General features: G+C 40.2%; 3 protein-coding genes across 10 annotated transcripts in view; 2 read left to right on the top strand and 1 right to left on the bottom strand.

Moving 5' to 3' along the window:
- Positions 1–607: 607 nt before the first annotated feature.
- LOC146555097 (retinal Mueller cells isomerohydrolase-like) lies at positions 608–9,875 on the top strand. 2 transcript variants are annotated; one of them, XM_085251769.1, is made up of 14 exons: positions 608–723; positions 1,563–1,645; positions 3,641–3,791; positions 4,202–4,309; positions 5,230–5,371; positions 5,601–5,748; positions 6,165–6,246; positions 6,386–6,518; positions 6,796–6,938; positions 7,031–7,124; positions 8,499–8,613; positions 8,752–8,846; positions 8,952–9,063; positions 9,730–9,875. In XM_085251769.1, exons 1-14 carry the CDS (start codon positions 713–715, stop codon positions 9,873–9,875), a joined length of 1,563 nt encoding a protein of 520 aa, XP_085107895.1. In that variant the 5' UTR covers positions 608–712. The 2 variants fall into 2 exon arrangements, with proteins under 2 accessions (XP_085107895.1, XP_085107894.1); XM_085251768.1 differs by having other exon boundaries at positions 7,031–7,160.
- A 1,230-nt stretch (positions 9,876–11,105) lies between these two features.
- LOC146555096 (putative methylcrotonoyl-CoA carboxylase beta chain, mitochondrial) lies at positions 11,106–21,554 on the bottom strand. 4 transcript variants are annotated; one of them, XM_085251762.1, is made up of 12 exons: positions 21,471–21,554; positions 16,860–17,027; positions 16,440–16,636; positions 16,109–16,287; positions 15,903–15,983; positions 15,383–15,561; positions 15,090–15,297; positions 14,884–14,975; positions 14,127–14,283; positions 13,869–13,991; positions 12,073–12,303; positions 11,106–11,961 (listed from the first exon to the last, which is right to left on the bottom strand). In XM_085251762.1, the coding sequence occupies exons 2-12, from the start codon at positions 16,985–16,987 to the stop codon at positions 11,875–11,877; spliced, it is 1,662 nt and encodes a 553-aa protein (XP_085107888.1). In that variant the 5' UTR covers positions 16,988–17,027; positions 21,471–21,554; the 3' UTR covers positions 11,106–11,874. The 4 variants fall into 4 exon arrangements, with proteins under 4 accessions (XP_085107888.1, XP_085107885.1, XP_085107886.1 ...); XM_085251759.1 differs by lacking the exon at positions 21,471–21,554 and adding an exon at positions 18,257–18,390; XM_085251760.1 differs by lacking the exon at positions 21,471–21,554 and adding an exon at positions 18,257–18,387 and having other exon boundaries at positions 16,860–17,024.
- The window catches only part of fnbp1l (formin binding protein 1-like), a 60,363-nt gene continuing 55,531 nt past the window's right edge, over positions 20,893–25,724 (top strand). Inside the window, exon 1 of one of the 4 annotated variants that reach the window (XM_085251766.1) lies at positions 20,893–21,067. In XM_085251766.1, the coding sequence (XP_085107892.1) occupies positions 21,044–21,067 (24 nt within the window). In that variant the 5' untranslated portion in view covers positions 20,893–21,043. The remainder of the gene's footprint in view (positions 21,068–25,724) is intronic. The other 3 variants (XM_085251764.1, XM_085251763.1, XM_085251765.1) reach the window with 3 other exon arrangements.

The raw sequence follows: 25,724 nt of genomic DNA, 5'->3' as shown, positions 1-25,724 counted from the left end.
ACACTTTGATACGGTTCCTTGACTTACCCACCTTCATTTCTTGTGATACTGCAAGCCGCAGGTGGTAGGGAAAGCATCTCAAACCAATAAGAATTCCACCTGTTGCAGGATGAAATGCAGCCCATTTGTGTGTGTGTGTGTGTGTGTGTGTGTGTGTGTGTGTGTGTGTGTGTGTGTGTGTGTGTGTTACTCTCCTTCCTCACTGAGTAGCTAATTAAAATAGTTTCTCAGCCTTTGTCAAAGCTGTCTGGAACTAATTAGATAAGATTCTTTCTGCAAGCATATCCACCTTCAAACACACTGCTTTTAAAGGCTGAATTTGCTAGTTTGACCCACATCACTGGTGACTGTTTGTGTTCCCAGACCTTGTTTAGGTGGGCCGGAGAAAGTTCTGCAAAGAGCCGGGGGCCTGGCGTCTGAAAGGAGAGGACACAAAGCTGGCTTGTTCAGCTCTGGTTAAGACTTGGGGGGAGGTGGAAGAGGTTTGGGAAGGGGTGCTGAAAAGGGGGAGCAAAAGGCATGAAGGGAAAATAGGAGGAGGAGAGGAGGACGGGGAGCGAGGAGGGATGGAAAAGGGGAGGGGAGAAGGAGAGGAGGGTGGATGGGGCACCGTTTCCATTGCTTACCACAGGAAATCTGTGCAGGGTTTAAATACCAGCCAGAGCCTCTTTTGTAAGCAGCTTGTGTGAAAGTGTGTGAAGAGCGTAGCAGCATGGTCAGCCGGTGAGTAACACCTTCTCTTTAGTTTCTCAGATGCATGGCAGTGAAGACAAAAGCTTGAAAGGTTGAAAATGACTTTTCAAGGTTGGGTTTTGCTGGTTTTCCCCAACAACATAACAGAAAGCAGCTGGCAGACGTGCTTTGTTCTGCTCTGCTCGAAATGATCTGATGATGAGTCATCGGAGCAGATTTCAAACAGTTTACCTCGGGAGTTTCAACCTGAAATTTCACAGTAAGTCACTGGTGCTGTAGTAAAATACTCGATGGATCTTAGAAAAGCTTAGAAAAGCTGATGTATGTACTCTGAAGGAATCTTGGCCCAGTAACTGAGGAAGAATTTCAGCCCTGCTTCTACACAAATGCAACAAAGCAAAACAAAACTGTGAGAAAGAATGTTGATTTTAAAAGGAATAGAGAAATGTAAGAAAACACAAAAATAATAATACATGACAAAACAAGACCACTCAGAACCCCCAGAGGAGGCCCACTGTACTTCTGTGAAGTTTGAAGACAGCTGAGGAAATATAATGCAGTGTGACCTGGACTTTGACCTGATTTTCACAAAAAGTAAATCAGCTCGAGCTGTTGTTGGTATCTACCGTCTGAGAAAATGTGGAAATGATATCTTGACAGCTATGGATGCTAGACTGCAAACAAACAAATGGAATCAATTACATACTTCCTCCCTTTGAGGGGAGGACAATGGGTAAGATATCCAACAAACGACAAACGAACTGGCTGTTAACAAGACAAACAAGGAACAAGCAGTTGAGAAAACTTGTAGACATATTTCATTATTTCTGAAGTCCAAAAAAGAAAAACTTTTTGTATTTTGTTTGCAGCGTGGAGCATCCTGCTGCCAGCTACAAGAAGATCTTTGAGTCTGTGGAGGAGCTGAATGAACCCATACCAGCAGTTATCACTGGTAGGAAAGAGCGACTGACAAAAAACAAGTAGCAATGCATGGCTGTGTCGATGGCAGTGTGGCTTTAATCACTAACATTTATGGTTCCAAGACAGCGAATCACCTGAAATTTCCTCCAGTACCAGTGTTCATGAGATTTCTGATTTAGTGGTAATGAATAATCTGCAGTTAAATATGCTTTAGATATTATGAGAGTCCTCTAAAGATTTATCATTACAGGTTGGGCAATTATGAACAAATCAAGGATCACATGTGGGAAATTAGAAATTCTTTATTTTGCTGAGGAACATTTAGCTGTGACAGATCTCCTGTCTCCGTAAACTTGCATCTATGATCTGATGACTATTACTTATGAGTGGCAGAAGCAAAGAACAATGTGCCACACTCTTCTATTATATGTTCACATTTGCAGTGTGAAGGTGGCAGGTAATGGCAGGTATACAAGGGGGAGCCCATTTTTCTAAACTTAAAAGTATATTGGTTTGCTTTTATAACTTGCGCAACAACTTTCAGGTCATGTCACTGCATATGTTTACAATGATGGACTGTAGGAAAGGGGGAGGGGAAGGATCCAGGCCATGCACAGTATAAAAACTGGACATACAGCTACTGTCACAATGTCATCTGTTGATTTCTAAAGTGCAGTTTTGAAACGTCATGATTGGTGTTTTCATTGTCACCAAAAATTTAAGCAGGTGCGACAAACACGGGCAGGTGTGATTGCTCTCTCCCTAACTACTTGTCAATCACAAGTCATCAACAAATTGACATGTCATTCTGAAACATAGTATAACCAAGATTTACAAAATAGACTTCACTGTTCTTCATGAAATAAGTGACTGAGCCCATAAACTCAGGAAAGGGTTAACACAGGGGAATGCGGGAAGACTTTTCCCATAGACTGCTGTGGGACCTGAACACTTTCAGTAACCACAGCTATCCCCATCTGGTGGCCTTCAGATTGCATGCAGGGCTAAAGCATTTTACACTGGCTGTGTTTCCTCACATGGAATCTACATTTATGGTTTTCTAACCCCTCTCTTGAAAACTTCCACTGATGGTTGCATTGATATAACAACTAAATTTCATCACAAGCGTGCGGTTTCTCCTATTTTTTTATCATCTGAAATGTCAAATGGAAACATCTGCAAAAGGCATTTCTCCTATGACATCCACAAGTGCACTGCCTATTTCAAAGTCATAGTGAAACAATAAACACAAGTTAGCGGATTATATTAACGCAATCATCTAATATACACTAAAATAAATATGTACGGCATAGTAGCATAACGCCTGAAAATACACTGGCCAGCATTATCACTACACAAGTGTGCTTTTTTAAATTACGTATAGTTATTTGTTAGTTCTGTATTTAGTGTTTACTCAAATAAAACTCCTTTGGTGACCATTAGGTTACTCACAGGTAACGTACATTGAACATGACACGCGAAAGACACAAACATTGCTATCACAGAAGGATAATAAAATGAACATAATACTTAAGAAAATCAATAGTTAGGATTTATAATAACATTATTATGTAACATATACGAATAAATATAAATATGTATATGTGTGGCATGTATATGTACTGCCTCATGGAGTGTAATGTTTTTTGATTGAACTAAATGTTGTACATTGGTTAACATAAAGGCTACTGTGAAAGTAAATCCTTTGATGCAAGGAAAATAGAGAGAAGACATTAGTCTGACTTAGTCTGAGATATACTCAGCTTCAGGCCTGACCTGTTCACCCATCTACGCAAAATGCATTTTTGGTGTTACTGCCAGGATCAGTCTTGTGGATAAAAATACTGTAGTGTTATAAGTGACACTGGGGTGTTAGAAATGGGTAAAGTTTGATACTAACCACTTGATGTGCATAGTGTGAAAACAAGTGTAGACAGAATCCTATAGTCTGAGTTTTTAGACAGCAGAATGTGGCATCATGTGGTCAGGATGTGCACGGCTTCGTTTGATGGTTTTATCACTGCAGGTGTTATCCCGTCATGGCTGGGGGGAAGTCTTCTGAGGATGGGTCCAGGTCTCTTCGAGGTGGGAGATGAACATTTCCAGCACCTGTTTGATGGACAGGCTCTCATCCACAAGTTTGACCTGAAAAACGGTCAGGTGACTTATTACCGGAAGTAAGAAAACGGATTAATCTACAAAAGCAGAGCACATTATTTTTATATTTCATATTTCAAGTTGCAGTATTCTGAGGAAATACCTTTTAAGAACGTACGTTTCTAGCTGTACTGACATCAGGACGTTAAGGCATTTTTTCTTAAATCACAAAAGAAAAAGAAGAAGAAGAAAATCTGGTTCTCATATTCCCAGCAGCTCCAAGCTCCAGTTGTGGGTTTTTATGACATCTGATTTTGGTTTGGAGTTCTTTGCAGCTGAGGAAAAGTGGGATGTTGCAAAGAAACAGGCAACGAATGAAGAAGGCTTTTTGTGTTTCAAAGATTTCAGTCACGTGTCACAATGAAAATTTTTAAAGTAATATGAGTGGGATTCAAAAACAGCTGACATACTAGTTGATGTTTGTGCTCAGGTTTATTAGGACAGATGCTTATGTTCGGGCCATGACAGAGAACAGAGTTGTCATCACTGAGTTTGGCACGGCAGCCTACCCAGACCCCTGCAAAAACATCTTCTCAAGGTAATCCCAAACCCATGCCCTAAAATGCACACAAAAGGAACATTACACTGTACAAAAGCTGTCGAATTAAAACAAATAGCTCAATAAATAAATAACTTAATATGCAATTCAATTAAAAAACATTTTATTTATATGACTTGAATTATTGTGCTTCCTTGATTGCATTTAAACGTGCTTTTCTCATTTGATTTTCCATTTAATCAATTGTCAATGTACGGTTATTTCTTTATTATTGGTTTATTGATGTATTGCAAAAAAACAAGATAAGAAGATAAAACCTTTCATTTGGCGCGAAGCTGAGGCCAGGAGACTGTACTGAACAGTTAGACTGGAAGCGTCCAACATTCCTGTGGTTGTGAAGTGCACGATGTTGAAAGCGTTCAAATGGAGAAACCTGTTGGGGTTTTTTTTTTCAAGATCTATTTATAGATTTAAAAAAAAATCCTTAGTGTTTGTCATTTATGTTCCACATATCCCCTTTCAGTGTTCTTAAATGAACCGTGCTCATTCCCAGTGCTATATTTTTATTCTGGAACTTCATATAGTAGTTTTCATGAGTCATAGTTATGAATAACTATCAATATTCTAATAAATATCCATGTTATATTATAATGAGCCTTGGTGCATCCTCTCAGCTCATACACTGTAAACAATCCATTTAGCTCCCTCCTTGTAACTCAACCTTCATCAGAAACAGGTAGTTTTACCAGTAGCTGGGTTGGGGTTCCTGAGATGACCATATTAAGGTATCCTCCCTCTTTGATGCTTTACAAATCCCCGGAGTAAAACAGTGTCAAACTTGAGCTTTTGGTTCACATACACTGATCTTATCATGTTGTGCCTGTGTTGTTGTATTATTACTATGGGTTTAGGGAAACGGTTGGTTTAATATAAAGTTTTCCTCGTGCTTGTAATTTCAGGTTCTTTACTTACTTCAGAGGCATTGAAGTGACTGATAACTGTTTAGTGAACGTCTACCCGATTGGTGAAGACTTCTACGCAGTCACTGAGACCAACTACATTACCAAAGTTGACCCTGATTCACTGGAGACATTAAAAAAGGTGGGAGCTGATTGGTTTAAATTTACAGTAAGCTAGAGCCATCGTCATTTTCTGGTAGCGTTATTAAACCTATACCCTCCCCAAATATGCCAGAAGGAAGAGTTCTAGTTTTCAACATTGCTGCATTTTCAGTTGCTTTATTATTCTTTCCTTGCAGCATCTATGACTGTTTCCGGTTGTGATTTTACATATTTAGCTTTCAACTTGAATGTCTTCCAATTTGCAATAGGTGGATCTTTGTAAGTACCTCTCAGTGAATGGGGTGACCGCCCACCCCCACACTGAACGAGATGGCACGCTCTACAACATTGGCAACTGCTTTGGCAAGAACATGAGTCTGGCTTATAACATTGTTAAGATCCCACCTGTTCCGAAAGGTGAGTTCATTATACACAATACTCTCAATGACTATCAATGGATATGTTTTAATTGATTATTATTTTATTATTTTATTATTATTATGTTTATTGATGTTTATTGACCTTTAAATTATATTGTAAATTTTTATCTTATAGAGATTTGGGTTTGAAAGGAGTATCATGCCTGAGTTTTCCAGATAAGCTTTTAAGCACTGACTGTTTGTTACCGCGACGATAGACTGTCAAGAAAAAAGAAGAATATGATAGATAAAAAGGGAGCGAACAGGATAGAAGAAAACGGTGGATAACAGAAAAAAGGAGAAAGATTTAAAAAAAGAAAAAGGTTTAAAAGAAAAGTTGAAGCAAGCAGAATGCAGAGAATTCAAATAAAATTGTCAGGAACAATGTATATGTTTGTATCTCTGTGATTCCAGATAAATCAGACCCCATAGAGAAGTCCCAAGTGTTGGTCCAGCTGCCAAGCAGTGAGAGGCTTAAACCCTCCTACGTACACAGGTACAGAGTTATCTCATACATGTACACAAAGCCTGGTTTTTGTTTTCGTTCCTTTCTCTTTGTATTTGACGTTTTACCATTAAGATGAACTGTGCTTTGCCTCTGAGTGTCTTTCACTGTTTTGCTTATCTGTCTCCAGCTTCGGTATGACAGACAACTATTTTGTATTCGTGGAGCAGCCGGTGAAGATCAACCTGCTCAAGTTCTTGTCAGCTTGGAGCTTCAGAGGAGCCACATACATGGACTGCTTTGAGCCCAACGCCAGCATGGGGGTAGGCAGGGCACAGGCATTAAAGAAGGCCCCTGGAATCCAGTCTGTTCTTGAATGCTGGAGTTACAAACACCTGCAATATCTGAATATAATTTATATTAGATCTTTTGGACTCTTTTGCATTAATTTCACTAAAAGCCACACAGCTGTGCTATTTACTAAAGTCACCTGCTTGCTCCAAGTTTCTGAGCCTTCTCCTGGGAAAAAGTTAATTGATTGGTCATGTGTGTCTGCTTGGTATCATCTGGTCAGTGAGTATGTGTGTTTGTGTGCTGCAGACATGGTTCCACTTGGCCAGTAAAGAGCCAGCGGGTTATCTGAGTAGTCACAAGTTCAGAACATCAGCATTCAACCTCTTTCACCATATTAACGCCTATGAAGACGAAGGATTCATCGTTGTCGATCTCTGCGCGTGGAAAGGGTAAGTGTAAAGCTGTGTGTATGTGCAAGTGTCTTACATGCAATTATGTGACATCTCTCTCTCTCTCTCACTCTCTCTGTGTTTCTTTACAGTCATGAATTTGTGTATAACTACCTGTACCTGGCTAATGTGAAAGAGGAGTGGGAGGAGGTGAAGAAAGCAGCTGCACGAGCTCCACAGCCTGAGGTCAGACGATATGTCCTTCCACTGGATATTCACAGAGTGAGTCTACACACAGAGATAGTGCAAGTTATTTATGTCATCAGTTATATGTTTGATCATTAATAGTGATTATTTAGCACTGTAACAGGATCCATCATACTGATTAGGCAGGCCACATTTTTTAAAATGCAGAAGAAAATTCTTTATAACAACACAGTATTAGGTATTGTAGCAGCTAGATGGTGTAGTGGTAAGACTACAAACCTTTAGAGCGAGAGTTGCAAGCTCAATTCCCACCGAGTATCCAGTAAGGGTCCTGGCTTGTCCTGCAAAAACCTGACTTGTTGCTTGCAAATTCCACATAAGTACAGGACACTTGCACCTTTGTCGTGGGTCTTACAGTGTCATTGTTTCCTCCAAACGCTGGCCTGCAAATTGCATATAATTACAGGGTACTTACACCTAATACACAGGTCGTATTATAAAGTGTTACCAGTTTTTTAATCTAATATGTCATAGGATTGATCAGAAACATTGTAAATGACAAATAGTGATTAATGGACTCATGGAATCGTTTCTTCATATCAGTTTTAATTGGTCAGCTCACAGCCTCTAAAGCCAATTTTTGCTACTACAGTATAAGTGGAAAAGGTGTTGTCACTGTTATTTATGTGTACCTGTTTATCTGAATATAGGTCAAGTTAAATTAAATCTACTTATATTAGATGCAATATTATATTATTATTATTATATTATATCATAGTATAATTGGGAATAACAATCATTAGCCTCTCTGTGTAACCGAAAATGTACTTAAAAACTTAATAATGTATTTAAATACCTTTTGTTTCACCCGTTAAACTCTTCATCAAAACTGTGAGAGCGGTATTAGACATTCATGAATCAGAAAATAATGAAATAATGGGATCTGTTTTGAAAGGCTAAAACTTGCTTTGGGGCAAATTTTATCTTTGTATTTTCAGCATTTTGTTGTGTGGCAGTTTGAGATATTTACCTTTAAAAGTGCTATATAAATAAAATTGTATTTTTACTTTGTATTTCTTTTATTAGATCCTTACTGTAATGGTTCCCATAGAGCTGGATTTACAACATTGGACTGATCAATTAGTTAGCTTGTTTGTCATATCAGGAAGTAACAAAATAGCCCAAATAAAAATCTAGTTGTAATATGACATACAAGATCTGAGATCTGAGAAAATTGTGCAGCATCACAAATAATTTTAATTTGTGACAACAAAATGTTCTGTCGTTCCATATTTATTCAACCCTAAAAAAAAACCCTGCATGAAGCCAAAACATTTACTGTAACCTAGGAATGATATCTCTTTATCTTTAAGCTCCACGGTATTCTGTACACAACTTTGTGTGTGTTTTCAGGAGGATCGGGGGAAGAATCTGGTATCTCTGTCGTACACTACAGCGACCGCCGTTCTTCACAGCGACGGTACTATCTGGCTCGAACCTGAAGTGCTGTTTTCTGGACCAAGACAGGGTATCACATATACACTATAGTTTACATGTTCTCTGTATATTCCAATATGTGTATCCTGAAGGGTACATAATACACTGATTGTTATAACATATTAAATATGTGCCCATATTCATTTCTTTTCTTGTGTCACTCTCTCAGCTTTCGAGTTTCCACAGATCAACTATTCAAAGTGCTGTGGGAAGAAGTACTCCTTCGCCTATGGCCTGGGACTCAACCACTTCATTCCTGACAGGGTAAGAAGGGTTTTCATTGAACACATCAGGAGACGAGGACAGTTGCAGGGCCCGTGACGTTAGCTAACTCCACAAGACATTAAAAGCAACTGGTTGCTGCTTTAGATCGTCAAGCTGAATGTGCAGACCAAAGAGACCTGGGTGTGGCAGGAGGAGGACAGTTACCCATCAGAGCCACTGTTTGTGCCGTCACCCGGAGCTACAGAGGAGGATGATGGTAGGACACATTCTCACATCTTAGCCCACAGAATTACACACTAACACTGGTCTTCAGGGTGTTTGTGGCTTTCAGATCATATTGAATCAAGCATGAAATTAATTTATTAAATTATTGTCTTCTTTATTAGATGCTTATCATTTTTGTTGTTGTCATTATATTAAGTAAAAAAAAAACAAACGAACAAGGATCATCTAGAATATGCTCAATGGGTAAAGTGACCGCCTCCATGTTTTTATATACAGTTTATCATCCAAAGGCGCATTATTTTCTATGTCCAGTAAGTGGAACTCCTGTAAATGCTTTAAGTTTTCATGGAAAATTAGATGAGTAAAGCTACATTTTAAGCTACACTGCAGTCATTCACACATTGGCAAGTGTTTGATATACAAGTCGATTTTGTGTAATGTATGTTTCAAACCAAAGTTTTTATTAGCGCTACATAAATCTCTGCCTAGCACAGATGACACAACCTAAATATGGGATGCAAACGTATCCTTTCTTTCATTCATTCAGCATCAAATATACATATTTTATCATCTTTACACACCCAAACTCTAACTGTAGACACATTACGCTCATTTGAAACAACTTTTTTGCGTTTTTCCTTATGAACGTTTGCTGTAGAACACGCAAGCAGTTGCCTCCCGTGTCTGGGTTTTACAGGTGTGTTGCTGAGCATTGTGGTAAAGCCAGGTGCGCAGAGACCAGGTTCCCTCCTGGTGCTGGATGCCAGAAACCTGACAGAGCTCGCCAGGGCAGAGGTCAACACTATCATCCCCATCACCCTGCATGGGACTTACAAGCCATGAAGCTGCGTTTCTTCCAAACAGGTGCTTCATGAAATACACCAGTCTGGCTCTTTTCTCCCACCATAGACGAGTTTTCTTATGGAAATGAAACCCCATCATTGCTTTACAATGCTGCTAAAAAAAAAAAAAAAATCTTCAGCAGTCTCTGTCATATGTTACCTGGCCACACAATGCATGTTGGTTCTATTTTTCCTGTAGCTGTAGCTGGTGGTGAGAAGAAGCCCAGCGAAGCATTACATCAACCACATTTACTGCATAATCAGTTTATGTTTATGTAATTGTTGTTGTAAATCCACAAATGTACACAGACGGTATTTTTGCTACAGGTATTTGAAACAATTTTGGTCAAATACAAAAACTGTTAATGTGTATTTGTTTTGACAACACATGTTGTAAAAATAAATCTGTGCATACATTCATCACTCATCACAAAATTGAGGCAACATTTGGAAATGTGAGCTATAAAAACATGTAATCCTACCAATCCAGTAAAATTATATGATGAGCAGGATATGGGTCTGACCACGTACTAAAAATCCAAAACTGAGATTAACATGATATTAGAAAAGAGTTATATATTGGTGCATCCATGTCATTTGGATTAAGCACCATTGCTTGTTGCGTATGGACTTTTGATATCACTTTAAATTTGACTCTTCATTGCATTCAAACTTCAGATTTCAACATCTTTTTAGAAAATCAACAGCATGTTATAATACCAGATGAATAGTTGTGGATTAACTGTACTTTATACATATATGTTCCTAAACTTGTTTCTGTGTACACACTGTGGTTGTTACAACTTAGTTTGGCACCAAATACAGTAAATATGGAGTATAATCAAACTTCCACAGTGCTTTGTGAAAGCTAGCTGTTTATCGTTGACCTTCATGTATATGCAGCACTGTTTATAAGCCAATTATATTGTTGAATTTAGAAGAAAAAAATGTAGATGCAAATAAAAGCAGTGCTATTTTTCTACGATTGGAAATAAAGCTGGCTGCAGGTCCACAGCTTGCACAAGCAGGTCAAATGTTGGGTTATTAAACTAAAGCAGATCTCTGTTTATTCAGCAGCATACCACCCTGGCATCAGCACTCCCACTGACCAACGACATGTACGTGTCTTCTGGTCTCATATTACATGTAGTTTTTTAATTGATATAAGATGAGTTTTTTAAATTTTATGTGAATGTGTAATTTCACTTTTTGGTTAATAAAAAAAACAAAAAACAAAACTTGTGTTCTGTGTTCTTCCTCAAAACATTACAAACAAATGACTACACAAAATGTTAAAATCCATGATAATTAAACTAAAAACTGTACTACAATAGTTACATTATAATTTTTTTTCTAAACTGGGTTTCTTTTGGAACAAACTGACAGAAATAGAGTGCACGTTTCTAGGCAACTGTTTTTTTTTTTTAGGAAGAAACTAATTTTAAACCAAAATGCAGGCTGCACTGATCCAACTTTTCCAGTTCTGATCCAATGCAGATACGTAGCTTAAGTACCAAAGTGATGCTCATGTTATATTAATAAGCATTAATCCTCACTGTGAGAAAGAAACTGGAAATCATTCTTTTACGTGTAAGGCTACAGGTAAAAGGAGCCAATGCACTGCTGTTCATGCTTTGTGTTGTAAAGAACAAACAACTGAACTGATTGAATCGCTTATAGATCAACTCGCTGTCAGGCATTCTGTGTGAGGAATGATCCACCACTAGGCTGCTGTGTGTAAACATCCCAGAGAAATATTTTGTTCTGCAACTTGGTCTGAAAGTGCTGACAATCAAAACCTGATGAGGAACTGTGCAGGATTTAAATCCCTCTCTCCAGAGTGGTTTGACCTAGCGCCTACATTTACAGTACACAGGATTGATTACATATTTGTTGTGGTGACCTCAACAAATTTACAGAGAAGCTTCTTCCATTACAAGTGAAAACGGGATTGTTGTGAGTCCAACAGGAGCAGTTAAATCTGATGGGGACAGAAGCCTCTACATACGCAGAGGTATCGATTGCAGAGTCTCTGTAGACAGCTGATACCGCTGCTGTTTGATGATGTCCAAAACGTCTCTAAGAACCTGAAACCAAAAAGCAATAAATACAACAACAACAAAAAAGAAGCGTTCTTAAATGTGCTCTCGAATGTTCCCAAAGACACAGATAATCCCTTAAAAATGGGTCATTTTTACCTTCCGGGTGTTCTGCGGCAGAATGACTCCATCATCCCACATCCTGCTGGAGGAGAAGAAAGCTGAACTCTCTTCCACCAACATCCTGTTTAGTTCCTCTTCCTGCTTCTTCTGCTCTCCTTCTTGCTCACCATCAAGGGGAAGCAGAGAGCCAATGTGACCCGGAGGGGCAATAGAAACTTTGGCATTGGGCCACAGGAACAAGAAATTAGGATCAAATGCTCGGCCACACTGGTGAGGAACGAAGAAGGAATTATTACTGTAAGCCACATTCTACAAGATTACAATGAATCGGTAAGAATTATCATTATGTGCAATTTCTGGGTTTTTTTTGCATATCTTCTAGTGGTGCAACGGATCAAAAGTCTCACGGTTCGGATCACGTTTTTTTTCGTGACGGATTGGATCAATTTTCGGATCAGCAGAAAAAAAGAAGAAGACAAAACTTTAACTCGCCATTTACTTATTTAAGTATTTTTTGCCTATTAAAAAGCATTCCACTCAAGACTCATTCCACGCAATTATATAAAAACAAATTAAGATGCAATATAGGGCAGTACAGGGCTTTCTATCTCCCACTCCGCTGTGATATAATGAGCGGTCACGTAGCTTTCCGTTGCCCTGGAGGTCCACCCGTTTGTAACAGAAGATGCCTGGGACAGTTCAGTTATAACTTTAAACTTTTCCTGCTCATACATGCTTGGAGCGATCTTGTCACTGAAGTGGACGCGCGACGGGATATCATAGCGTGGCTCAAGCACGTTCATCATAGTTTAAACTAGTGCTGTCAGAGTAAATCTCGTTAAAATGATGTTAATGCCATAACTGCATTAATGCGGCAAATCTCTGTTAACTAGTTATCGCCCCGTGCGTGGGGCTGCACGGCGTCAATGCGTCAACTAACGCGTTGACTAGTTTAAAACCCTTGTTTTGCACAACGGAAAACGGCCTCCCGTCTGCAGCTAAACAACCCAATAGCTTTTATACACATACTTTTTTTCTTCTTTTTCGAATCACGTGCGTGCCAAACCGTGGAGTGGGATCGGTTCGGATTACGGATCAACTGTGATCCGTTGCACCACTAATATCTTCTCTAAACTCTCTGCGGTAGAGACTTGAGGCTGTCTTGTGTCTTTAAGCAGTCTTAAGGAATAGTTGAAGGACATTCAAATCTTTTTGGAAGTTGGCTGCCTTTTATTCTGTTCACTGTCAAGATGATCCTGCACGGCTTTAGTCATGTTGCGGTCAGAGCTCCTGGCAGGTCAGTCCATGACATGACTGATAGAGTTTCATTGCTTGCTTTCCTATCCAGAAATGCTTTTACTGTAATGGCAGCATGTTTGGGATCATTGTTATCCCTAACATCACTTCCGGATATGTATTCTCAAACTATGACATTTGTTTATCTTCTAGTTTTTTTCCAGGCATGTCACTTATTTTGTCCTTCACTTCAGATTTTTTTTAAGAACACACCTCACGCCAAGCTTAGATATTCCAAGTTTTTGTTTAAAAGTTCTTTAGGAAGCACCTTCTTCCTGTAAAAATACTATTTTATGCCTGTGAAACTGCGTCACTTGTTTTTGCAGAGGCGACCAGAAACCCACTGGCACATTAAAAATGGACTCTTTGCCAGGTTGTCTGTTATATGGGAACAACACTGGTTCATCCCTTAATTTAGGTGCCTTTTATATCACGTTTGATTCATTGATCAGTGTTACATGGTTTAACAAACAGAAAAATGATCTGAAAATGGTCATGTACAAACTTTAGACTGAAAAATAAATTGATTCGCTCACCATAGCATAGCTGTCTGCACCATGGCAACCACCAATCACCACAGTGATCTTGGGGACAGAGGCGGATGCTACTGCTGACATCATTGAACCCTGAGCTTTTAGATGGTTACTGTTCATCTCTGCCTGGGAGACACACATGAATAAATGGTACTTGGGATGGTTTTTTACACTTACTGGGGACTCAAAGTGATTCTAAACTCTCCCAAACTTGAGTCCCTGTGCATTTGTTTTTAGTGAGAATGAAGTGAGAGTGAATACCTGTTTTGTGGACAGTGTCAGTGCTGCAGTGGGTGCCGTGTTCTGGAGGAAGAGGAGTGGGACGTCTCTCTGGTTGCACAACTGGACAAAATGGCTTCCTTTCAGTGTGGCCTCATATGACAGCTGTCCATCATTCGCTAAAATTCCAACTAGGTGACTGACGCAGTGAACACAAAGAAAGAATTACCTTAAGTTTAGGTGAAGTATTACTTAAGGTATTCATTATCAGCCACATGTAACAGGTGTAACATCATATTTTAAAGTGAAACCAAAATTATATTAGCAAAGCTACTAGATGAAAGCTCGGGTTTCAGGCTACTGTCAACGCTTTTAAAAGAAAATGTTGCTACTGTTTCAGTTTGATGTCAGTGTGAGCCAATTTCCCTAATCTGGCCCTCTCAAGCGCACAACTCTGGCTATAACATACACAACAGATCAATCCACCTACTGCACACAAGGGGCAGCCAATCAGAGGAAAGCTGGTTTAAAGGGAAGAGAAAGGAACGGCAAGTGCTTGTTTCAGGCAGTGGGTGAGATGAGAAGCTCCATCATGGCCCGTATGGGATAAATAAGGATTATTTTAGATAATCATGCAGAGCTACTCTAGTTGAGTCCAAGAATAAAAAGCAGGACTGCAGTAAATGTAAATTGTGTCCTCAGTATTACAAAAAACATTAGGAACACAATGTCAACAATCAGAGTTTATGTGCTACAAGAAGACTTCAGTGAGCGTATTGGTTGTGTTTATATCTTTTACCCATGTATCTTTGCAAAGCCAGTGACGAGTGAGGTTCCATAGCGAGCTTTAAATTCCAGAAAGCGGCTCCCATCTACCAGTCGACTGACTACCTGGGCAGAACAACAGAAACAACCAACTAAAGGTCACAGAGCCGCAACTCAGCATAAGAGTAACAAACTCATCCGACTAGAGCACTTTGTGCATTTGTGTCCGTCACATTGTACCATCTTAACATCCAGGCTGTAGTTGTAACTCTTAGGGGCGAGTCCTAAAAGCTCTTCCAGACTGTGCAGTGGCTCCTCCTCTGCGTTCCTCTTCTTTGTCTCCTCCTCTTCCTCAGGCAGCAGGAAGTTGAGGGTTGATATAATGTTTCTAGTGTAATCAAAAGCCTCCTTCTCTTCCCAGGCAAAGTGATCCACGCAGCCACTCACTCTGGAACAAGATGGTAACTTGATACATGATGATATGAACTAATTCTTCTGATACTATTCAGGACTGATTAGATTTACACACATACTCAGCATGGAGCCTGGCCCCTCCCAGGTCCTCTGGCGTCACCTCCTCTCCAGTGGCAGCTTTCACAAGTGGCGGTCCGCCCAGGAATATGGTTCCTATTCTGTGCACCATTACAGCTTCCTCCGCCATAGTGGGCATGTAAGCTCCACCCGCCGTGCATGACCCGCACACAACAGCTACCTTTAGGATGATCAATTTTCATATCAGAACTGCAATTTGAAATAGTGAAAAAACCAAAAGCAAAAACAAAGAAAACAATGAGAACTTAACAATGGTAACTTGTTCTCTCTTCATTTTTAGACTTAAAAATTCTCTGCCTGTGGAGATTAATTATGCCAAAATTTTAAATAGAGTCACGGTCTTCAGATTATGGTCTCCCTGGAGGGGCACAACAGTTCACAAATTATGAGAATGTTTTAGAAAACAAGTGTGTGCATATGAAACATTTTAAAGGCAAAGTGTAGCTTATAAACAGGAATGATAATCTATGTAAAGACCAAAGCCTTCTAGCTCATCCTTACCTGGGGGATCTTCATGGCAGACATGATGGCTTCATTGTAAAACGTCCTTCCTCCGTGATTCTTATCAGGAAAAATCTCTGACTGGACATTTATACACAGACGAGGAAACAGCAGTCAGTATAAATTCCACTAGCATTCACTTACTCTAAAGGTAGAACCCTTACGCATATTAAATCGGAGATGTGCTTATGTGTGCGTGCGCTAACCTGCAGCGGCAGGAACGCTCCACCGGAGTCGACCAGGTACACGCAAGGCAAACGATTTTTGATTGCTATTTCCTGCGCTCGGAGATTCTTCTTTACCGTGATAGGATACGATGTGCCTCCTTTCACCGTAGCGTCGCTGGCAACAAACACACACCACAGACCGTTGATCCTGCCGATGCCTGAATGATGTTTGTACAGACGAATAAAAAAAATGCATAAAGTGTCACACTCGGATCCCAGAAGATGTGGAGTAAACAGAAGACAATCTGAAATAAAGAAATTAAATGAGGGTATTTAGCTGCGGTCACACTAATCTGTAGTCGTTTCTGACCAGTCATACTGCCGGCTGAAGGTATGTCCCCGTACGGAAGACCCAAACCAGCAAATAGTGACAGCTCCAGAAAGTCCTCGTCATCCAATAGGAGGCGAAGCCTGTCTCTGACCAGCAACTTCCTGTTTCTCTGAGTGTGTCTGGCTATGGCCCTCTCCCCTCCCCCTTCCATCACCTTCTCACTAAACTCTGTGTACCTAATAAATGGAGATAACCAGGGATAATGAATGACAACATGTGCAGATCTGGCAACACACTGTCACACACAAACAAGCAGGGAATTTATTTTGAGATTAAAAAAACAAACAAACAAAAATCCACTTAATAAATCTAAAATAGTTGATTAGAAACACCAAATTGCAACAAAGCACATACTAATACACTAGGAAATGTGAGAGCAAATGTGTGAGCAAAACCTACTTCTTACACCAGGCGTTGCTATTTCTGAGGTTTGCTTCATAAATGTGTTTGTGGATGGGCAGAAGGGGCAGGTCCAGCACAGGGAAGGCACTCGGCAGGGCTCTCCTCCTCCCTGCAACAGAGCTCATACCGCAGACTGAACGCTGCCAGTACCGCTCAACAAACCTGCTAAACAAGAATCAGGGAAAAAACATTTAAAGACTTATTTGCAACATGACAACAAAAGAAGAGAGAACTGCAAAAAAAAGATTATGAAAATCTGGAGAGTAAATTATTGTCCAACAGTACACTGAAGAGTTCAAATTACTGTTTTAATTCCAGGATTTTGTATGCAGTAGTGCCAACTCCAGGCCTCAAGGGTTGAAGTCCTGCAGGTTTTAGATATCACCCTGGGTCAGCACGCCTGAATCAAATGATTAGATCATTACCAGGCCCCCGGAAAACCTCAAGAAATGTTTAGGAGGTAATTTAGCCATTTAAATCAGCTGTGATGGATCAAGGACATCTAAAACCTGCAGGACACTGGCTCTCGAGGCCTGGAGTTGGACACCCTTGCAGTAGTGTTTGGGGGTTTTTTTGCTCCTGGAGGGGGCAAAGCTGTAATGGTACATAGACTGGGTTCTCCCTCATTTGGTCACATCAGCTTAGATTTGCTGATTCTAGTTCTTGTTGTTGTCAATTATTGTTCTTCTTGCTCTTAACTAACTGAAGCCTTTCATTGAACTACCAAATAAACAAATTAGTGCTCTCTTCCTGGCCACACATGTGGCAGCACTTCTGCTATAACTTTCTTTGTATTTAACAAAATAAAAATGCAGACATAAGTGTGCACATTAGTTTTTAACTGCTACTTAAATTGTTTTCTTTACAAATAACTCTCACTGAACTAACACAGCCAATCCCTCAACATGTTTGTACTTCCTGCTCATTAATAATTTGTTACTTTTTAAAGAACTTATTTTAACATTTCAGTCAACAACAAAACAAAAAGTAACTTCAAGGGCCAAATTGCATATTTCTTCACGTCAACATACGGGCCGCAAATTTGAGCCCCCTAATTTACACTGAAACCTGACATCAGCCAGGTTTTCTATTGAATCCTTTGCCAGGGACGATGATTGGCCCATGCGTTAGCATGTATATGATTGGCTGCTTTGGAACTTTTACCCCCCAATGCAAAAAAGAAATAAAATAAGTCTGTAATATTTATGAGCTTGAACAAATTTGATTAAACGGCAAAGTGTTGCTGAAGCGTTAACCTCTATGTGCCAACAGTTGTGTTTTTGTTTTGTTTTTTATCAGAAATTAATGCACCACCAGAGCTCAGCAGTTGCAAAGTGTGCCAAAGGTCAGTCTGCTGATAAATGACAGTTGGGGGACATATAAACACCTCTTACCTTGCAGTGTAGCGGTGCATATCTGTCATACAAATAAATTCCAGATTATTTAATTGTTCGTAAGTGCATTGCCAATCAGAACCAAACAGAAACTCAATCCCCCTCCAGATGCTGCTGCTTCTTCTTCTTCTTCTTCCTCGCGGTATACTGTAGGGTGGCGCAATTCCGCCACCAACCGCTACGGAGTTTGGATTAGACGGTAATGCTGCTACTTCCACTCCAAAATAATTTGGAGGCAAATAAAATCTACCTACTCTACTCTCTTCCGTTCATTTCAAAGCTTTAGTTTCTTATTATTTTGCAGGTGTAAAAAATATCATGCGGTATTATTAAAAACTCACCCAGCAGCTCCCATAATTACTACTTTTACTATAAGTGTAATTTGTGCCTTTATGCTACTGAATTAGGTTTATGACTAGACATGGGAAATTTGTTTTGCCTCTTGCCTTAGCAATGTTTCATGTATTGTGAAGTGTCAATAAAACATTTCATATTTGATCATTTGTTGCTTTTGCTGGTCTTAAATTACTGCAGTATTTGAGCAAAGAAACAGGGACGCAGTGGAGCCTATCTCAGCTTCCAAAGCTGAGAAGCAGAGTACGACAAGTCCCCAGGCTGTTACAGGGCTAGCATAGAAACAGACAACCATTCATGCTCACATTCACTCCTATGGGCCTATGTACCTGGAGAGAACTCACGCAAGAAGCTTGAGAAACACACAGGACTTAGAGAAGATGTGGAGGGTGAAGGCAATAGTGATCCCCGTGGTAAATGGAGCACTCAGGAGGGACCCCCAAACTGGGAGCTTGAAGGATAAACAAAGACCCCCTGCAGGGCAAGCAGGGATTTAAAAAGCATCAAAGGATCTCATTGTTTAAATGTATCAGGCAGGAGAAGGGTACAAAAAATTTCCACAGCATTGGATATACTGTGGAACCCAGTGGAGAAAACATGGGATGAAAAACCTGGATGCCCCCCAAAACTGATTAAAAGCCAAGATGAATACTGGTCAGTGAGGCTGCCAGGGGACTCGCCATGCACTAGATGTGTATTACACGTGGCAACAATGTCATGTATTTCCATATGTCGAAATTATGTGATAGGGTTGCAGGACAGAAGTGTTTTCTGACAAAAATACACCTTAAAAAACATTTTTTGTTATTAAAATTATTATTTTCTCCTAACACATTTGTTCATCAGTTGAATTATTACAGGTCACATTAAAGTGGGAAAACTTTTGAATCATTGTGATCACATTTTTTAACATCGCAAAAATGATGCATTTAAACAGGGTTGTGTAGACTTTTTTTTTATATCCACTGTATCCGTGTAAGCAATATAATTATAAGGAGGCCTCATGCTGAGGTCAGTAATTTTTAGTTTTCACTGGCCTTTAGTTCTTGCCAAGCTCTGTGGTGCAGTTTGTCCTGCTGCGGTATTAATCTTCTACAGAAAGATTCAAGCCAGCAGTTTAAACTTAATGCCTACATAATACAAAGTTTTCAGGTGGAAACGTGAGTTACTATCAAATTTAACAGCAAATAAATATGATAAATCAAGCTGATTTATGGCAACAAACCTGTGAAGAGCCAGTCTAATGCAGCAGAATTTGCAACTATGTAGACAGGAATGGAGCAGAATTAAAAACATTTATTTTTAATTTTAAACGTAGTATTTAAATTCTTCAACCTTTTGGATTATTTCCAGGTTCAACTTGCAAAAATTTACAATATTTATTTATTAATTATATATAAATCAAGATCTGTAATCATTCATCTTGGCCGCTAGAGGGAACCACTAAATCATTATTAAAGAAACTGTAAACGGATTATATTTAAAGCGTTTTTAATGCTCTAGGTCATCAGAAATACTTTTCTGATACTTTTCAACACTTTTCAAATAAATATTTTGCCTCGTACGAACTTTTAATATACGCGCTGATGTCAAAATAGCAAAACAAAACAAAAATAAAGCTATCCAAACACGTAGCTTTAAACATGACTTTTTGAAATAAAAGGAACTATAATGAATTATAAATTAATTTATTATTAACACCAATAACAACCGGCTTTATAGAAATGATGTGTAATGATGGAAATATGGTAAGAGATCAGGACAAATAAAAAAATAATAATTAAAATACACCAAAGACAAACGAAATTAAAATATTTATCTAAATATTTGTTTTATTGGCCAGTAAAATGGGACAATGTAAATTACTTCTTATTTTAATTAATTTTAAATAACCAGTCAACAAATGCGCCAAAAGAGAGCTTCGTGAAATATGAAAATGACTGAAATTAAAATGTATTACATTGTCATACCATAAAATCTGTTTTTGTAATTTTTTCCTGCAGCATTTCGTATTATGCCGACTAAATAATTCATTCCATTTCTATACTCGAGTTTGTATCCAGTTCATACATTTAATCAGTGTTTGAATTAAACTGAGCTGCTGAAAATGTGTCTTTTTTTATTTGTATTTTTGCTTTACTCTGTTCTTTCTTTATTGTTGGTTACAGGTAAATACACTTAATATGAAAGACCTGATTAAAAATGTTCACTGAACATAAATCCGTTTTTCTCTTTGTAGATTGTCTGTGGTCCAGGGCCCCTGGAAGGGCGTCCCTGCTGATTCAGGAGGAGGAGGTGAAGGAGGTGAAGGAGGTGGAGTGTGAGTTCAGTCGGCAGACAGTCGGAAGGACCGAATCCCGGCGGCCGTTTGGAGAGTCTGAGCGGGGGGAAAACTGCTTCCAGTACTGGAGAACTCAGAAAGAGGATTTCGCAATGAGTTGGGGAACGGAGCTCTGGGTACGTTTCAACTCTTTTTAAGTGTGCTTGTGAGAAAGTGCTGGACTTGTTTTCTTTGTGTTTCGGCCCGGACACCGCCGCGACTTTGGGGCAATAGAGCGGAAGAAAGGTGCCGTGTTACCTTTTTAGCTTTGTGTCGCGGAGAGCGGCTAGGCGCTGGTGCTAGCCTGGTCGGCTGCGGTGCTGTAGCCGGCGAGGCTAAAGCTAAAGCTAATCCGAGGCGCACCTTAACGGCTGTGACAGCGGAGGAAACAATAGGCAGGCACGGCTGCAGACACACGGCCACGACAGCGAGCCGGGGTGCGGGTCACGCTGCCTCCACCACCCGGCTATTTGCCAGCTTTAATAATATCTGTGGTGGTAAATTGATTTTAAAAAATTGTTTGTTTGTCTGGCAACTTACTAAGTTGGATGTTGACGGTTTTCTTACATGTGTTACACCCAGTTTCTGGCAGGGACTCCCGGCTGGAGGGTGGAGGGGAGAGAGCCCACTGTCCTGCTCGGTCTCCTTTTAAACGAATCGCAACTTCACAGCCGTTTGATTCACTTACTAATTGGCATAACGCTTCCCTTTGTTGCCAGCTCTCCAGCCTTTTGTCCCAACTTCCATGTTACTGGAAGGAACACATGGTTATTATAGACACACATACGGCGTTACATGTGGACCTCACGCCGTGTGTGTCCTACCTTTATAGTGAAATCATGGCTAAAATGTGAGTAACATTTAAATGTTACAAGTGTGTCAAACACGAGCTGCAGCCGATATTAGAAGATGATTTTTTTTACCATCCCTTTCTCAAAATAGTGTTTCTTAGTTGCAGTGTATGCAGATTTTAGCTTAAATTAATCTTGCGGTGGGGCTCCATCCTGTATTTTTTTTGGGTGTTGGCCATTACGAGCTGTGTAACCAGAAAGGCTACCAGAAGCACTCCCCCCCTCTCTCTCTGTATATGTGTGTGTGCAGGAGGAGGAGGAGGGAGCACTTCATCTCCCCAAGATGATACTCCTCCGGCTGACCTCAGTGATTATTATCTGCATTTTAAAATAAATTCATATTTTTTTCCTTTTCTTTTTCTTTTTTCTTGCTCAGCCCTCACATGTAACCCGATCATCTGCTACCCACAAAGAGAGATCTGTTTGGTTGCCTGAGATGCAAAAGAAAAAAAGGGGGGGGGGGGGAAAGACTTGGGAAATAAAGCACACATGGACTCACATATGATTTGTCAGGGGTTTGTTGGCCTCGCGTCTGCTTTGAGAGTTTCCCATTCAGTTTTTCTTCTGTGGATCAAAATCACAAAGAGATGTGAATGAATGGTGATCCACTGTGCTAATGTTGTGGTTGTGATGAGTTTGTGAGCTGCAGAAATGCATTGATATAAACAAAGGAAAGCATAAGTCTGTGTGGGGGTTTTACATGAAATGCTCTGTGTCTTGTGTTTACCACAGCCCAAGCAGTGTACTGTATATGAGTAACAGAAAATTATGAATGATGAGATACGCTGTCACATGCTCCAGTCTGTATACCATCAGTGAAGCGCTTCCGATATGCTGACTGTAGACGCTGGCTGACACACACCGTCATAATCCCCGAGTCCGCTGATGGGATTAATGTGTTGGCTGTCTGATGTCAGATTAGGGCTTATCCTCCACAAGACACCACATAAAACTGTTGATTGGCTGTTGTGCTTTACAGATGACTGCCCCTCTAATGTCAGGAAGTGTGCTTTTATTTTCTGTTTTTGTTTTATTCTAAAATTGAAGTCTCTGATTTCAAATAAAAGTCTGAGAATAACAATAACAATAAAACTGTGTCCAACTAAAAGATTACAGTTGGCTTAAAAAACTGTTATTCTATGTACAGTTGGGTAAGTGGCTGCTTCACCTATTAAGATACTGGCTACATTTTGCTATATTCTAATGTGAGCAGTTCAAAACTCAATCAGATTAAAAAAAAATGAAATTCTCACATTTGGGCGGCAGAATTTAACACTAAGTCACCCCAATCGCAGTTTGTTTCTTTGTATTTCACCCTGTATCACCTTCTTAGGTGTCGTCCCTAAATGAAACGGGAAGAAGGGAAGCCAGCGTCGTTTTCAGTGCGGCTTTGTGCTTTTACTCCACTCTTTGGCTTTAGCCCAGCTCTTTGAGACGCTACAAAGCGAGCAAGGAACATCCTATTACCTCGCTGGCTTCCTGCCGTCCGACACACACTCGTGAAGTAGGAAGCGTTTGTCTGAATTAAAGCTCTTCTGTGTGTTGTATGAGTGTGTGCGTTAGTGCCAGGATGCTGCCATGCTGTGCTTTGGTCTCTCTGGACGAGGTGAGTTGGAGGCCAGCACAGTGGAGCAGCCAAGTCTGACTGAAGGACAAGAGGCTGACGGGCGGTCGTCTCTGCTGATCGGCCAAACCGAAAGACTAGGATAAGGGGATCGAGAATGGGAAGGTGTGGGGTAGTTGGAGAAAGGACAGGCTGGACATGATTTCACTTAAAAGGCTGTCCGATGGAAAGGAGACTGATTGTCGAGGCTCAGATTCAGAACAGCGACCTGGTTTTAGCTTCATGCACAAAGGCTCACAGGACTTTGGTGCTCTTTCCTTCATCTGTCGTGCACATTGTCAGAAAAGACTCGCTATTTTGATTCTTCACATGTCACACGGGAGGTGCTGTGCAGGGTAGTGGGGTTACGTGTAAATGATTTCATGCATTTAGCAAGAGGATTGTTTGCGTTCTTGGCATCAGGTGGCCTTCAGACTCATACAAGGGTGTTTGTTATCATTGCTCGTGTTGGTGATATTTATAGACTGGCCTGCAGTATGTCAGAGTCTAGCGTCATCTATTTTTATGGCACTATTCTTGCTTTTTGTGTCTTTTATGCAAAAGATTAGATACTTTTGAATAATGTTGTATACAGTAGTAGTAAAAAGTATACTTACTATATGGCATTGTGCCATTATTAGAGAAAGACAAAAATCATTGGGAAATTGAACAGGGCTATACATTTTACCCAGGCTGGAATTAAACCTGAGACTCGGTGCTGACAGCTGGAAGCTGCTCCTGTTTGTTGTCTTTTGCAGCCATTCAGCTATCGATTTGCCACCAAACACCTCACATTTGCAGCTTTTATTTGTTCTTTTTTTTTTTGTTTCATCATCATCTTTTTCTTCTTTCAGCATCTCACCCTGTCCCTCCTCTGTCACACCAACCCTCTGCATTTTCCTTCACTACATGAATCTTCTCTGTGGTCTTCCCCCCTTTCCTCCTGCCTGGCAGCTCCAATATATCCACTATTCCTCCCCAGAACATGTCCAGCCTTTTTTCTATGAATTTGTCTCCAAATCAATCAGCCTGAGCTGTCCCTCTGATGTGCTAATTTCTAATCTTGTCCACTTTGGTCACGACTAGTGAAAATCTTAACATCTCTAGCTTGGCCTCCTGTCTTTTTGTCAGTGCCACCATCTCCAAACCAAACCAGCAGGACTCACTACCATCTTATAAAACTTTCCTTTCAATCTTGTTGCTATGCTTCTCTAACAAATCCCTCTGACACTCATCTCCAGCTGCTCCACCCTGTGTGCGCTCTCTTCTTATCCACTCCTGTACATTGTCTGTTGCTTTGGATGTTTAAACCCATGTATCGACCCTCAGTATCGCTGCTCCTATCTTCACTATCTCTGTTTACCTTTCCACCTGTCTAAGTGTCAGTTGCACACACGTTTTTTGTCTTTCTTCTAGTGACTTTCATTCCTCTTCTTTCCAGAGTATTACCCCCCCCCCCCCCACCAGGCATGTTTTTCTGAACCGTTGGAGGTTTTTTCACCATTTTCTTTTGTACAATTGATGTCACTCAATTTTTAGTCAGGATTTACACTTGTGTAGTTGGCAGTTGTGATGTGTTATCAATGTGCAGCTCTGAGGATGTGCTGTATTGTGTACGTATGCTACATTTTGTCCTCTATTGTTTTCTGACTTTGTTGCAGTGGTATTATTGGGCCATTTCAGTCTGAATCTTTAAAAAACAACAAGTCCCTTGATCATTTTCCAGAGTTCTCCTCACTCCTTCTCCCATTGAGGCTGTGCCTGGTTTTAGTCTGATGTCCACAGACTTCTGATAATGTCTGCTTCCAGTTTCCGTTGACTGTAGCCCAGGGTCTGTTATTCTTATGATGATATAAAACTGATAACTTAAGAGTACATCTGGTTTGCAGCATGCAGAGTAATTATTCAAATTTTATGGGGAGTTCTTAGCTTTAGTTTCTGAATGTGTAAAATATTTTGACAGCTCTGTGTGACTGTCTGTGTAGCATAAACAGAGAACAAATCTCAGGCTTTTATGGGCAGTGTCTTCTCTTTGTCTTCCACTTTGATAGCGGAAGGTCTTTTAAGAAGGTTCCTACTGTTTAACCGGGCAGTGGTCCGGTTCGTTGCAGGTCACAGCGGGTGCGAATGATGTCATGTTGAAGCCAAGGGCAGTGGCCTGGACATGACAAGCTGTTACAGTCAGGCCTGGCCAAGCTTGTCAACACATTGCATGAATGTGGAGGGGGTGTTTTTGTAGGTGCTAGTGAGAGGCACGTTGTTTTCAGCTCTGGATGTGTGACGCGACTGATGCTTGACGCCCACATTGCTTCGTGGACGTCCTGCTTGTTAGGGTGGATG

Source organism: Mchenga conophoros, linkage group LG17 (genome assembly GCF_057382185.1).
Source record: "Mchenga conophoros isolate Kocher_MC1m ecotype Shallow Benthic linkage group LG17, M_conophoros_male_GT1.1, whole genome shotgun sequence".
NCBI lineage: Eukaryota > Metazoa > Chordata > Actinopteri > Cichliformes > Cichlidae > Mchenga > Mchenga conophoros.
The sequence above is the reverse complement of the archived record's forward strand: the minus strand, read 5'-3'. Positions and strand labels throughout refer to the sequence as shown.

Excerpts from the sequence above, each read along its gene's own strand:
- LOC146555097 (XM_085251768.1), top strand. Across the intron at positions 5,749-6,164 it reads GATCCCACCTGTTCCGAAAG|ATAAATCAGACCCCATAGAG; the intron begins GTGAGTTCATTA and ends CTGTGATTCCAG. Across the intron at positions 7,161-8,498 it reads TTCCACTGGATATTCACAGA|GAGGATCGGGGGAAGAATCT; the intron begins GTGAGTCTACAC and ends GTGTGTTTTCAG.
- LOC146555096 (XM_085251759.1), bottom strand. The coding sequence starts at position 18,285 with ATGACAGATATGCACCGCTACACTGCAAG. Across the intron at positions 16,637-16,859 it reads AGCAACGCCTGGTGTAAGAA|GTACACAGAGTTTAGTGAGA; the intron begins GTAGGTTTTGCT and ends TCCATTTATTAG. Across the intron at positions 16,288-16,439 it reads TTCAGCCGGCAGTATGACTG|GCATCGGCAGGATCAACGGT; the intron begins GTCAGAAACGAC and ends AACATCATTCAG.